The sequence below is a fragment of the Pezoporus wallicus genome, unplaced genomic scaffold (genome assembly GCF_028554395.1).
Source record: "Pezoporus wallicus isolate ANWC-B61680 ecotype Strahan unplaced genomic scaffold, APGP_CSIRO_Pwel_v1 contig_2456, whole genome shotgun sequence".
Classification (NCBI taxonomy): Eukaryota; Metazoa; Chordata; class Aves; order Psittaciformes; family Psittacidae; genus Pezoporus; species Pezoporus wallicus.
The window spans coordinates 998,265-1,010,678 of record NW_026637053.1 but is presented as its reverse complement, the minus strand read 5'-3'; the positions used below and the strand labels follow the sequence as shown (position 1 = coordinate 1,010,678).

General features: G+C 36.6%; 1 protein-coding gene across 2 annotated transcripts in view; it reads right to left on the bottom strand.

The window, feature by feature from the left end:
* Positions 1-12,414, bottom strand: part of SLC26A7 (solute carrier family 26 member 7) — a 64,677-nt gene that overhangs the window by 17,543 nt on the left and 34,720 nt on the right. For both annotated transcript variants that reach the window (XM_057402981.1, XM_057402980.1), the window contains exons 7-10: positions 11,737-11,884; positions 10,299-10,412; positions 7,041-7,118; positions 5,482-5,577 (exon numbers count right to left, since the gene is read on the bottom strand). In XM_057402981.1, coding sequence (XP_057258964.1) covers positions 5,482-5,577; positions 7,041-7,118; positions 10,299-10,412; positions 11,737-11,884 — 436 coding nt within the window. The remainder of the gene's footprint in view (positions 1-5,481; positions 5,578-7,040; positions 7,119-10,298; positions 10,413-11,736; positions 11,885-12,414) is intronic.

The following is a 12,414-nucleotide window of genomic DNA, read 5'->3' as shown; positions in this document are numbered from 1 at the left end:
CAAAATTCTAAACTACTGCAAAAGGTTTTGCAGTCTCTTCAAGGGCAAGGCTTCTGGGTAAAGGGGTAGTTCACTCTTTGAAGTAGTGCTCTATCTCGAGTTATATTTTAAAATGATATTTTATACAAATTTTGATGTATATATTTGCAAAGAGTACCTTTATGAGTCACAAACATTGAGTTCTGATTAATAAGTAAACAACTAATTCTAAGCATTACAAATACAATATATATTTATAAAGGAGCTTGCTGGACATGAAAAGGCTAACACACGCTAACACAGGCTAACAAACCTGAAATTCCAGTGGGATCAAGAATTAGCCCATGATGATAAGGCTGAATTCTTAACACCTGAGATCAAGCAATCCACTTCAACTGCAGACCTGAGCCTCATCACATCTAACTAAATCACTGCTGCAAGACCTAAAAAATTATTCTGTCTCAGAAGAAAACAGAAAGCATGAAAAAACAATATAAAGTCTGAATAGGAAGAATCAAAGATAAAAATGTATAAGTACTGTTGAGTACTGAAAAAGCTAGTTGAGTACCTTTTTAGCAGCCTAGTATCTTACATCTTAACTGTAACCAGAGGCTGCCATTATTGTAGAGGATGGGCCAAAGCAATTATGTTCTCATTTGTCAATCATTCTTCCCGTGCTTTGAATTGGACTGAAGTCAGTACTTTTTTAGTCAGGGAAGCATCAAACTTGTAGAAAGAAATTATGTTGATCTCATAGACATTTTTTTAATTCATGGGTTTTCACAAGGTTCAGCAAAGAAGTCATAAAAATATCAACATTTTCTTTGGCAACTTACTTTAACATGACTATTATATAGTCCAGGACAGACTGAATCGAATAATTCTTCAAATCTTAGCAATAATGTGTTAAAAGCAAATGTTATTCTCTAAAGGCAAAACAAAATCCACCTCCAAAGTATACTTGTACTGTATTAATTTTAAAAAAACTTCTAAAGAGAGAGAAAAGAAACAAGCAGAATATTTATGCTGAATCCTGCATATGTCAGAAAGTTTTGGAAGCACTGAGGGGTACAGTGACTGTGTATATATAGCAGCTGCCTATAGAATTCTGTGGACAGTGTGTTTCTATCTAGAACTTTTTATTTCATAGGGTCTATACATCCACCATTACAGAGTGTCTGAAACCGGAAAAAAGGAGAAGTGGGAGAATACTCTCTGTGCCTATGGTTAAACAATGCAATACTACAGTACCATGATAATAAATGTTTCTGTACCACTTTGAAACTGGATTCTAAACTTCCTTTTTCATTGCAAACGGATGAGATGCTCAGCTATTGCATAAAGGGGTAGGGCTCATTTCACTTGGCATTAACTATCTACAGCGCAGATATCTACAGCTGTGTGAGCTGTCTAGACACCCACCATACACAAAGAAGATCTGGTTATCAGAAGGGAATTTAGAATGCAGTGAAAGTCACTCCAGCCATAGAGTAGAAACTCCTTAATAGTGAAGTGGCATGGTAGTTCTTTAATAGAATTTTTCACAAGCATTCTATACACAATGGCGGAATGGTGGAATGCTTGAGAGGGTATTTGTTTGCAAACTGCCCTGGAGACAGATGGACTGGCATAAATATTATTCTTTAAAAAGAATTTATATAGCAGTCATACTTTCAATGGATTAAACATTTTTAAATTCCTTCTCACTGCACTAACTACATCAAAAGTAATGTAACTCAGGGCAGCATATTCCTAACAGAGTAAAGATAGAAAATCTCCCTAGAATGTCATTAGCTAGAAGCATTCATGTAAATTATTATATAGAAGAGATGGCTTCCTACTCTGTGGAAAATATAGCAAAGCCCTCAGAGATCTCAGAGCCCTGTCATGAATCAGGGCCCCTATCTGACGAATACCTGAGCAAATCTAAAAGGTCATGTCCTCCCTGAGGATATCAAGTTAAAAAGCTCTCAAACATACATGAAATTGGACCAGTGAGCTTCAAAATACCATGGAAGACCCTCCCTGTTCCCCCTCCTCCAAACTACTGTGACAAACTTAATTGACAGGGTGGTGGATCCAAGGCTCAGAAACTTACACTGGCAAGATCTTGGAGGATACTTGTTCAAAATGAGATGCTCTTTGTTGTATCCTCTTTAATTGCTGAATTAGTATAATTTTTTATGTCCTTACACATTAATATATGTGCATACACATACAATTCATACATAAATAACTGCCTTTCAGTCATGACACCATGCAGGGAATGTGTAATTTTTACCACAAATTGTTGCCACTCTTTCTGCTTTACAAGTCAGGCATGCAACTTCGCTTTTTTCTCTGCTGTGATCATTTCCTGGCCAAGTCATTTGCACAACTTTGTAATATTTTCTTCTCTTTAAATGTCTAAGATTTTCTCTGCTAAATCCATGTGTACAAAAATCCATGTGTAACATTAACTCCTTAAAATAATCCTTATTCTGTTGTTTTTTTCACTTAAAGCATCACCTTCTGAAATACTTTTTCTCCACCTTTGGTCACTTTTAAGTCCAACTTAACAGCTAAAAGGACATTTTCTTCAGCAGTAGTCTTTGCCAGTCTTAAATTGCTCCAGCTTATCTGGGATGCTCAGCCTTAAAAACTAAGTTAATGAGAACTTCACTGCCTTTTTATTGAGACCAGAAAAGGGTACCTTCAAACTGGAGAATAAAGGGAAGTTGGTCAACAAGTATGCCTGCATAAGAAATGAGGCTTGCAGGAAGAATATGGAAATCAGCTTTCCATTTGATGACCTGAAAAGTGAAGTACACTTAAGATGAATTCCAGATCAACTTCCTGATTGCTCCAAAAAAAGAAGCAAAAAATTAATGACAAAACATTCTCAGGTTAATGTATAAAATGCAGGTAACACACAAATCAACATGTTGGAAACCACCAACAGATGAAGACAACGGAAGGAGGGCAAATACTGTTATGTATAGAGTTCTGGGTTTAGCATATATATCATGTAATAGAACAATTATTGATCTGAAATTGTTGAAGTCATCCAAGAAGATGTAGGGACTGACAGAAGACCTTAACTGAGGCAAGAGACCTTTGAAGTTCATATGAATGCTGTGAAAGGCAGGAAAAGGCACTTTGGAGAAAGGGCAGTGGTGTTTTACCTAGAAAGAAATTTAATGTGATTTGAGAGGTGGCATGTAAAACCAGGACGTTTCCTGAGGGTTGATAAAAAATAAGTTAAAAGAAAACCAAACCAAATATATGTAGTAATATTCAGCTGATAACATTTGGTATTACCTAGTGAGGTCTGTCAGCTTAGCTCCTTTGAACTCAGCTGTTCCCAAATATTAAATACGCAAGAAAAAAACAACCCATGGCTGAAGGACAATTTCATAGACTCACAAAATATCTTGAGACGGAAGGGACCCATGAGGATCATCCAGTCCAACTCCTGAGCTACACCTTTCAAGCTGTACCTTTTACATTTAAAAGGATGATGTTTTATAAATAACTAAACAAAAAGTAAATATTACTTATCCTGTTTCTGTTCAGTATGAAGCTTAAAATGTGAAGGAATAAGGTAAGAAACCTCATAATATTCCCTTTCCACACACTATTATTTGACAGACTTATAAGCACAACAAATCTGACTTCTGTGCTACAATGACACACACCCTTCAAAGAATCAGTTCCAGAAAGGACAGATGCTAATTATTTCCACATGTTTTGTTAGAGTTTCTATCTTCAAAACAGTTTGGATAACCTGGGTAATGTAACGGATTCATTTCTGATGTGCTTTCAATTGCTGGGGTGAATCTTTTCAGGCCAAAACCAACCCTGGCGTAGCTACTCAAATCACTGGGCTTGTTGGGGCTCCTCCGACCAAGCAGCAGTGTAATGTTTATAGCCTTACTTTAGATTATGCTATTTAAAGCAAGATGATTTACCCTGTCAGGCTAAGGACTGATGGTACAACTACTTGAAGATAAATCATTTTTCAAGTATGTTCAGTCAAAAAGTTAAACCAGGCAATCTCCCCCCCTCTATAACCTCTCTTAGTAATAATGACAGATGTTTGAGATATATGAACTACTCCCCCATCTTTTTCTGCCAAAACCACAAAATCAAAATCACAAAGCAAAAATTCAGTCAGGCTAGTCTAACTGTGAAGATACATCAAGTCTAGTGAGATTCCAGGATGCCCTCCTGGAAAACTTAACTGCTTACTATTTCAATGCACTGATAGACAGGCTAGCTCTCTCTCTCTCATAACTACCAACTTTCTTAAACCCATTGTACTCAGAATAATCCTTGATCTACATCATCCACCATCTGTGTCACTGGAAATATGGGGTAGAAAATATTTTCAGAATTTTGCTGCTTGAACAACATAAGCCTTCGTGAGAGATAGAGGTTTTCTTCTGAATGGTGAAAAACGAACAAAAACCAACAACAAAAACCCTAACCTCTAGTCTTCTGTGACAAAATATGAAATCTCACATAACCAAATCAGTATAGGTTACTCAGCTCTGCTTTCCATACTGAAATACAGTATTCTATTTAAAAACAAGTGTTTTACTCAGTTTAGACTTCCCCTTCCTGCTGTAGAATACTAAGTCACTGGTGTGTTCAAAGCCCAGTATTACCTCCAGTAACCTGTATCTCCCACCACAGAGAAGGAGGATACAGCTGAAATACTTTCCTAAATATTTGTTAACTTAAACAACATAAACATAAGTTTCAAAAGCTTTATGGAATATCAGTATGTGTTTATGGAAATGGCCATAGGTTTCGGTTTCACTAATTGGCGAATATATTCAAAAACTCCCTCAGAAAAAAAACTTAGGAGTCTTCCTAAACACGGAGACATCTTTAGTATTTGCTAGGAATTCTGTGCAAATGTATGTTGGACTATTAAGACTCTGCATTAAACTAGATTTTCATATTATTTCCCTTTCCATCTATCTGCTTTTTCCTCCTTTCATACTGCAGAATCTTTCATTATGGTCAAACAGCATACTCTGCTTGCAAAATCTGAAGGAGTTAAGATGATTTACCTACATCACCCTAGGACATGTATCTGTCTGCATCTCTAGTGTTTCCAGTTCTGTTTGTCCCATATGATTATTCCATACCCTCAGAGAACAAAGATACCAGAATCTCTTCAATAATACTACAACAGCAAAAGCATGCTAACCAGCTAGAGAAGGCATACAAAATTAGACACACACCTGCTCAGATCAACCTGATCTGATTTTATACGCACCTTTAGCATTGAATTAGGCTTAATTCTTTATCATTTGCTCTAATTCCCTTTTTTAAATACAATTGGTATTACAGATGCTGTTATTCTGAGACAGGAAATAAGCCAACAGGACACAAATCCCCTAAAATAATGGCTTGGTTATCTCTTCTAGGGACACAGAATTATTAAAGTTTATTTCTCAGGTATTTGTTAAAGGGTCACAGGGAGATCTCCTTAGATTAAGTTTCACTTACCCAGTCTACTTTATTCACATTCCAATATTTTTTTAAATCCCGGAACTGTATTAGCATCCCCTTCAAGCCCACAACAATAATGCTTGCTAGCACACACTGCAAATAAATAAAAACCAAAAGCTTTTTGCAGAATTGGTAGTGAAGACAAATGCTCTTTCTTCAGTTCAACAGTCAATATTATAACTAAATCATAAAAAATCGGAAGTTAATGTTTCAAAAATTGCATGAATACAGCTGTAACAGTTCAAATCCATTTGTTTTATTTCCTGAAGGCAATCTATAGGCCACCTAATTGTGAGAAAAACAACAGAAACTTCATGACTTCCCAAAACTCTCCATGTATTGCCAGATCAGCAACATTCTGCCATAGTTTGGGTGACTCAGGAGCAAATCAGCACTCAACTTCTACAGAGTGAAGAATTTTAATTCCCCTTCTTCACCACCTAGAGAAGGCCTTTAGAGCAAAAATCCATAAACTTGGATCAAACAAAATCATTTCTTGTTCTCCAAATCAGAAATGGGGAGGAGATGGATGAAGAAATTATCTGAAGCCAAAAAGGATGGAGTACAAAGTGGTGGACTTGCAGCATATAGGTGGGGAGGCTAAGAAAACACAGTAGAAAAGAAATAAAATATCTAGAAAGCAACAAATAGAAAGTTTTTTTTTTAATAGGGAGAGGAGGGGGAAGTCTACAGGAAACCAGTCAAAATTTACATATAATCCCTAAAAAAAAAAAAAAAAAAAGGCAGGAGAGCAGCATAGTAAGAAAAAAGACATATTGTGCATCCCTCTTCAAGTGTCCTTATTTTGCATAGTTAAACTATAAAAGGATCTTTGTTTGAAAAGTGAGAATCTTCATTTGACACTATGTAAACAATAGCAAAAAGTAAATTTTAAACAAAATTGAGTTAAAATATCATGTACACACATGGCAGAATTCAGGATCATTTTTGAGCTGTATTTTGCATCTTTAACATGCTTCTGGTTAAAATTAGCTATTAACTTGTAATACCAGAAGATATATTTCACATAAGGTATATGAAGATACAGCTTATGTGAAAACACACCACCTTGCTCTATAGATTCTTAGCGTAGAAGATGTATTCCGTGACAGAGATGTAAGAACACCTCACAATCTCTCTTAATTAACCTTAGATCACTAGCTACAATCATTTGTGTCAAATTTATTTGAGAAGCAAAGTCATATATCATATGCATAACTGGATAAAAATTGATTCATTTCTACCACACTTTGTCAATTTACAAATACACAGCAATCTGGATGCATATTTTTCATAAACTACTTGCCAAAAGCAAGTGGAAGAGAAATGCTTATGTGATAGCTTATATATGCAGTTCTATATGTGTAAAATCTATGTATTATGTTGTCAGCTCTGCATTTTATGATTCTGAGACTTCGCTGTGCCCTTAATATTTGTTCTTCCATTGAAATTAAACAGTGTTCTTTTAGAGGTAGTGCTATCTTTCCCTGAAAGAAATCAAGTCACTAGAAAATGCATGATGTCATAATTTTGAAAAAAGAAGATAACTACCATACCATAGGCAGCCAGTACAGCATAGGTCCAATTGCATATATCACCACAAGAATTAATGCACAAGAGATAAGGCAAGCAACCTAAAACAATAAACAAGAAAAGCAGATCATTCACTCTAACAAATGAAATTTTTATTAAAATGTGTGAAAAAAGATAAACATCAAATATTGCAAAGTCAAGGACAAGATGTCGAGCATGTTAGCTGTTAATGTATCTATGGATTGCTGATGAGTTTAATTGTTTTAATTTCTGGTGACTACCTTCAGCCAGCTACAGTGAAAACATAGTAAGAGACCTCAACATCTGTGCTTGACCCTGTTGACAGCTCACAGACACAGACCACAGCATCCCTTATACACTTTGTAATTAAATGGAGCATGTGTGTGCAATATCTCATCTCAGAAATTTTACAGCACCCACTGTCATTCTACAACATATTTATAGCCATGCACCCTATCTTGCACTAAATAACAGACCTGTCATAACACTGAGCAAAAGTTATATACGGAGAACTATCAGAATTTTTGCACAAGAGAAGTTTTTTAACTTCTTTTACTGGGATCAACGGTAAAAGGAAACTATTGTGTTTAGTCAGAAACCACCTATGATTTCACATTCTTATCAGTGGACTTTAGAAAATGTAGGAACATTTTTTTTTAATATATAAAAATTAGAATTAATGCAGGTGGCATGAATCCAGAAAAATATATGATCTAAGAATTATATTTCTCTTCATAGCATTATATGTTATTAATCTGATGGAAATCTACAGTAAAATTGCAGTCTCCTACCCCACTTTGATTGCTCACAAAGTGAAGTACTTCTCATTAAGATAGAGTCCAGATTCACATAAGTTTTTTGATGATAAGTAGACAGATGCTCACTGTATTTTTATATTGATAATATGTTTCTTTACTAAAATAATTAGGTTTCATTTTAAGAGACAAGTTGTTAAAAACAAAACCAGACAAGTTGCTAAAACACTAGAAGATTAAAGCCATGATATACTTGAAAATACCATCAAGAAGGATGGACAGAATATTTACAGAAAAAGGGACACAAAATCTGTTGGTGAAGTCACAAGGAAGTTTTCCCTCCTTCCACTCTTCCAAAAGAAAAAAAAAAAACAAAAGTGTTAATTCTATTTGAAGTACACTTCTATCCTGTGATGATCTTTACTGTGAGGATGGTGAGGCACTGGAATGGGTTGCCCAAAGAAGTGGTAAATGCTCCACCCCAAGCAGTGTTCAAGGCCAGGCTGGGCAACATGGTCAAGGGTGAGGCATCCTTGCCAATGGCAGGGGGGTTGGAAACAGATCATCTTCAGGTCCTTTCTAACCCTGACCATTCTATGATCCTACAATAAAGTCCCTGACTTCTGGTTTGTTTCTTGTTTTTTTTTGGGTGGGGGAGAATATATCACTGAAGTATAAATGGCATCACAGAATCCCAGACATAGCCATTGGAGATAAAAGGGCTGCTTTGAGACCCTGAAAGACACTTTGTATTTCTTTTGTGTCATATGCCAAAGTAAACTGACTTCATTCTATGTAGTCCAAGCTACTCCTCACTTTTTGCTTATGATCTGACCAACATTTATTAGTGATATTTTTCTAATCTCTTCATTCTGCTTAGACACCCCAAATACAGACGATTAAGTGGATGTGTTTCTTTCAAAAAATAAGGCAGGAGAGATAATTTTATGTTTATTAAAGTGCCCTCTTAGTAGTGCTAATGCATGCCCACACTCTAACTTCTGGGTGCAGGCTCTGCTATAGTGTGAAACCAATGGATAAAACCAAGCAGATACTTGATATTTTTACCATGTACTTCCTACTTTGAACTCAGACTATGGTGGTTTCTTTTTTGATTTTACATTTGAAAAAACTTCTGTCAGAGCCTTTGCCTACATATACCAGAGCCAAAGTGCTCAAACACCCTATATACCTCCAGGTTATTGGTTTTCAGGTATAGGTCTTCAGGTTACCTTAAAGCTTCCTTGGAGAAGTCATGGTGCAGCACAAATGCAAATTGGACAAACAACACACGAATAGGTGACAGAAGAGGATGTGAGGATGAGGGCATGGGGTATGACACTGCATCTAACTCAAAAACATGAAATAGCAAGTAGCAAAATGTTAGCTAAACTATTTGTATATAAATGCTTTTAAAGATTATTATTGGATAAAATACCAATTATGATTAACTGAGTTCAGAGGACTGTGTAGGTTAATTAGCAAGTACTGAACATGTAAAGTTTTGAAATAAAGCCCTGTATCATTTCTCAGTATTGTGGTATCTGCATGAGAAATAACTGCAGGATATGGTCAAGAAGAAACGATACCTACGGACTGCACATAGCCTTATCAGTTGTATCTTATTACCCTTTTCCTTGCAATCAATGTCCTTTACACAGGCAAGAGCAACAGTTATAAGAAGACAATGGCAACAAACATCAAAGGACAAAACATTTAGATGGCAGAATGCCCCTGATGAATCCCTGGAGTTTCAGAGGAAAGGGGGAGAAGCAGTGCTTAGGGGGCTTCCCCAGTTGAGGTGGCCCATCACACGGGTAGGTCACTACTGAGCAGTTTGCAACCTCTCTTGTCCATGAGCATGATCTGAACGGGTAACAGCCTCACAGGGTCACAACTATCATTTTCCTCACTTGCAGTTCCCTCTTTTCTGAGCTACTGAACTTGTGGGTTTAGTTGTCAACATTAGCAAGTAGACCAAAACCCTCAAAAATCTAAGTGTCTTCTCTGTGGGCTCAGTGTATATTGAGGGACAGGACAAGTACACTGTGTCACAAAGCAAAAGTTAGTAGATTAATTGGTTACTTTCACTTTAATTTTAAAATCAGGTAGAAGCACCAAATTAAATCTGACCTTTTTCTAAAACTTCAGTTTAGCCTGTATCATTAAATCCATTAAACACCATTAGAGGGCACTTTTGTTAGGGTTATGACAAATCTCACATAAAATTGTATGCCGTTTCCTGCAGCCTGAAAATACAACTCCCAACCTCCTTACTGCCACAGGCTTCAGAGTTTAGATTGAATTAAACAAGTAGAAATTAATAAATAGAACCATTAGCTTTTTTAGTAAGACAGTTGAATTCCATGCAGGTTGTTAAAAATAACAAATTATTTCCCAGGGCAGAGGAAAGGAGAGAATAGGAAAATGGATAAATCCAGTACAAGTTCCATTGAGCAGTACCATAGCCTTAATTCTCCTACATACTCCACTCTAACCCATTACCTGTGTTTTGGCGCCCGTACTGTACAAAAGTGCAGTCCGTCCCATCGCTGCAGCACTTGGTATGCAAAAGAAAAATGAAGGAATCACATTGCTGAGGCCATGAGCCAAAAATTCCTGCAAAGTTGTTAAACAGAATATGTTTTTTTCTTACTTTTCTGTCATTTCAATGTTTCTTGCCAACAGAAGAGTCCCCTATGTAAATATTAGCAATGACAAAGGATGTTTGAGGGAAAAAAAAATCACATACCTACACGATAAAAGATCTCCCAATAGAACATATATTCTCACAACTCTAATTTGAATGATAAAACTGCTGAAAAAGATTCGTCAAAAGCAGGAGGCACATTTTGTTCACAACATAAAAGGTATTGCTAAATTTTGAAGATTAAGGTCAACAAAAATATTTACATCTTGATGCACATCTGCTTTTTAACAGGCCTCAAGTAGTGGGATCTGGATGGTGTTCAAGCTGTTTCTAGATTATGACTCTACTGGAAAAAGACAGCCACTGATTTTTTTTCTCTTGGAACATACTTTAGTGAAAGCAAAATACGGTAGCAATCCTATCTGCATGCTATCTGTCTTTCATTGTAAGTGCATCTGGTGTTAGAACAAAAAAGTGGAGAAGCCACCTTGTATCTGCAGAGCCATCTGAAGAAAGTTTCTTAGAAAGCACCCAACTTGGCTTCCCAGCACCATTCATCTCCCCAGACTATAAGGAGTCTGTCTGCTGAGATTAATGTGTAAGAAAACACCTCAATACTGCTAGAAGTGTTTAGGACACAAATGGTATTGTATCCAACCAGGACAACACCTGTGCATAACTTTGTCTTCACAGCATAAGAACTTAAAAGTTCCCCAGACAGCTTTACATAGCCACATGCCAACATGCAGAGCCCTGTGTCTGGCTCCTGAAGGCAATACAGCCAGATCCTGCCACTGTAGTCTCTGATGTCATGGAGGTTTTGCTGTTTGGCTCCATTATTCCATGTAGACTTACACCTAGTTTCCAACATCTCAGTAGTTAAGCTGTGTAAGCTACAAGATTTCCAGAGGTCCAGAAAGACAGGCATGTTGCTGTACTCCGTTTAATGCCCTTCAGACAATGCAGCATATCTCCCTGAAGTGTGACCTGTGTTAAGATCAAAACATTTTCCCTCTGCTCCTTGGAGAACATGGCTCTGAAGCATCAATATAAATTCACGACCCAATGTATTCATTCTGAAAAATACTTTAGAGACCTGAGCATTCTGTAGAGCTAATTTGGACATTTGGGATTTACTGTAATCGGTGGAAGGCCTCAGGATGCCATATGCCTTTCCTGATGCCTTTCCTACTGGGCATCTATCTATTTTGGAAATCCAGGAATTTTGAAAATTGCTTTGCATTTCCAAAATTGTGAAGCAATTTCAAGGACCATAAGGAGAGAGAGGTTTACCTGGTTGTCATCCACAGTGTATTTAAATTTTTTAGCAGAGTCTTGGGCAAGAGCTAGTGATGCTACATAACCAACCAGCGCTACTCCAAAAGCTTCAGTGACTACTTCAGGCAAGACATTCATGGGTGGTGGTTTTGGAGAGGGTAACCTATTAAAAAAATAAAGACAATCCTTTTTTAGAAGCCTGATACATAGCCTGCATGTACCTGCAATTCATGGAGATAAAAGATAAGCTATCTCTGCATGCACAGCTAACTTTTGTAATACTTGTAAGGTGACAATTTTCAGTAATTTAGATTAAGAAGACCAGCCTGTAAGGACCTGCAGAGGAGAATTTGCAGGAGAAGATGAAACAGTTTCAGATAGATCGTTCTATTTCTGAACTTTAATCTGAGGAATTATGAAGGGATCTTTATAAATTAACTCCCTCTCTGACAGATAAAATAAGCAACCATTCCCTAATTCTGTAATGCTTAATAAAAGAGACTCCTCTGTATATTTTTTTCTTTTTTACAGTTGGCTTTCCGGTAGCGTTTAATTTAAACATTTTAAACAATTTAGTATTCCTGTAGATTATGGACAGTGTGGCTATTTATTTCATCTAACAGAGACTTTTTAATGGGGATTGCAATGAAATGCCTCAGTCAAGAACCAAACTATTCTAGTTTGCCTCCATAC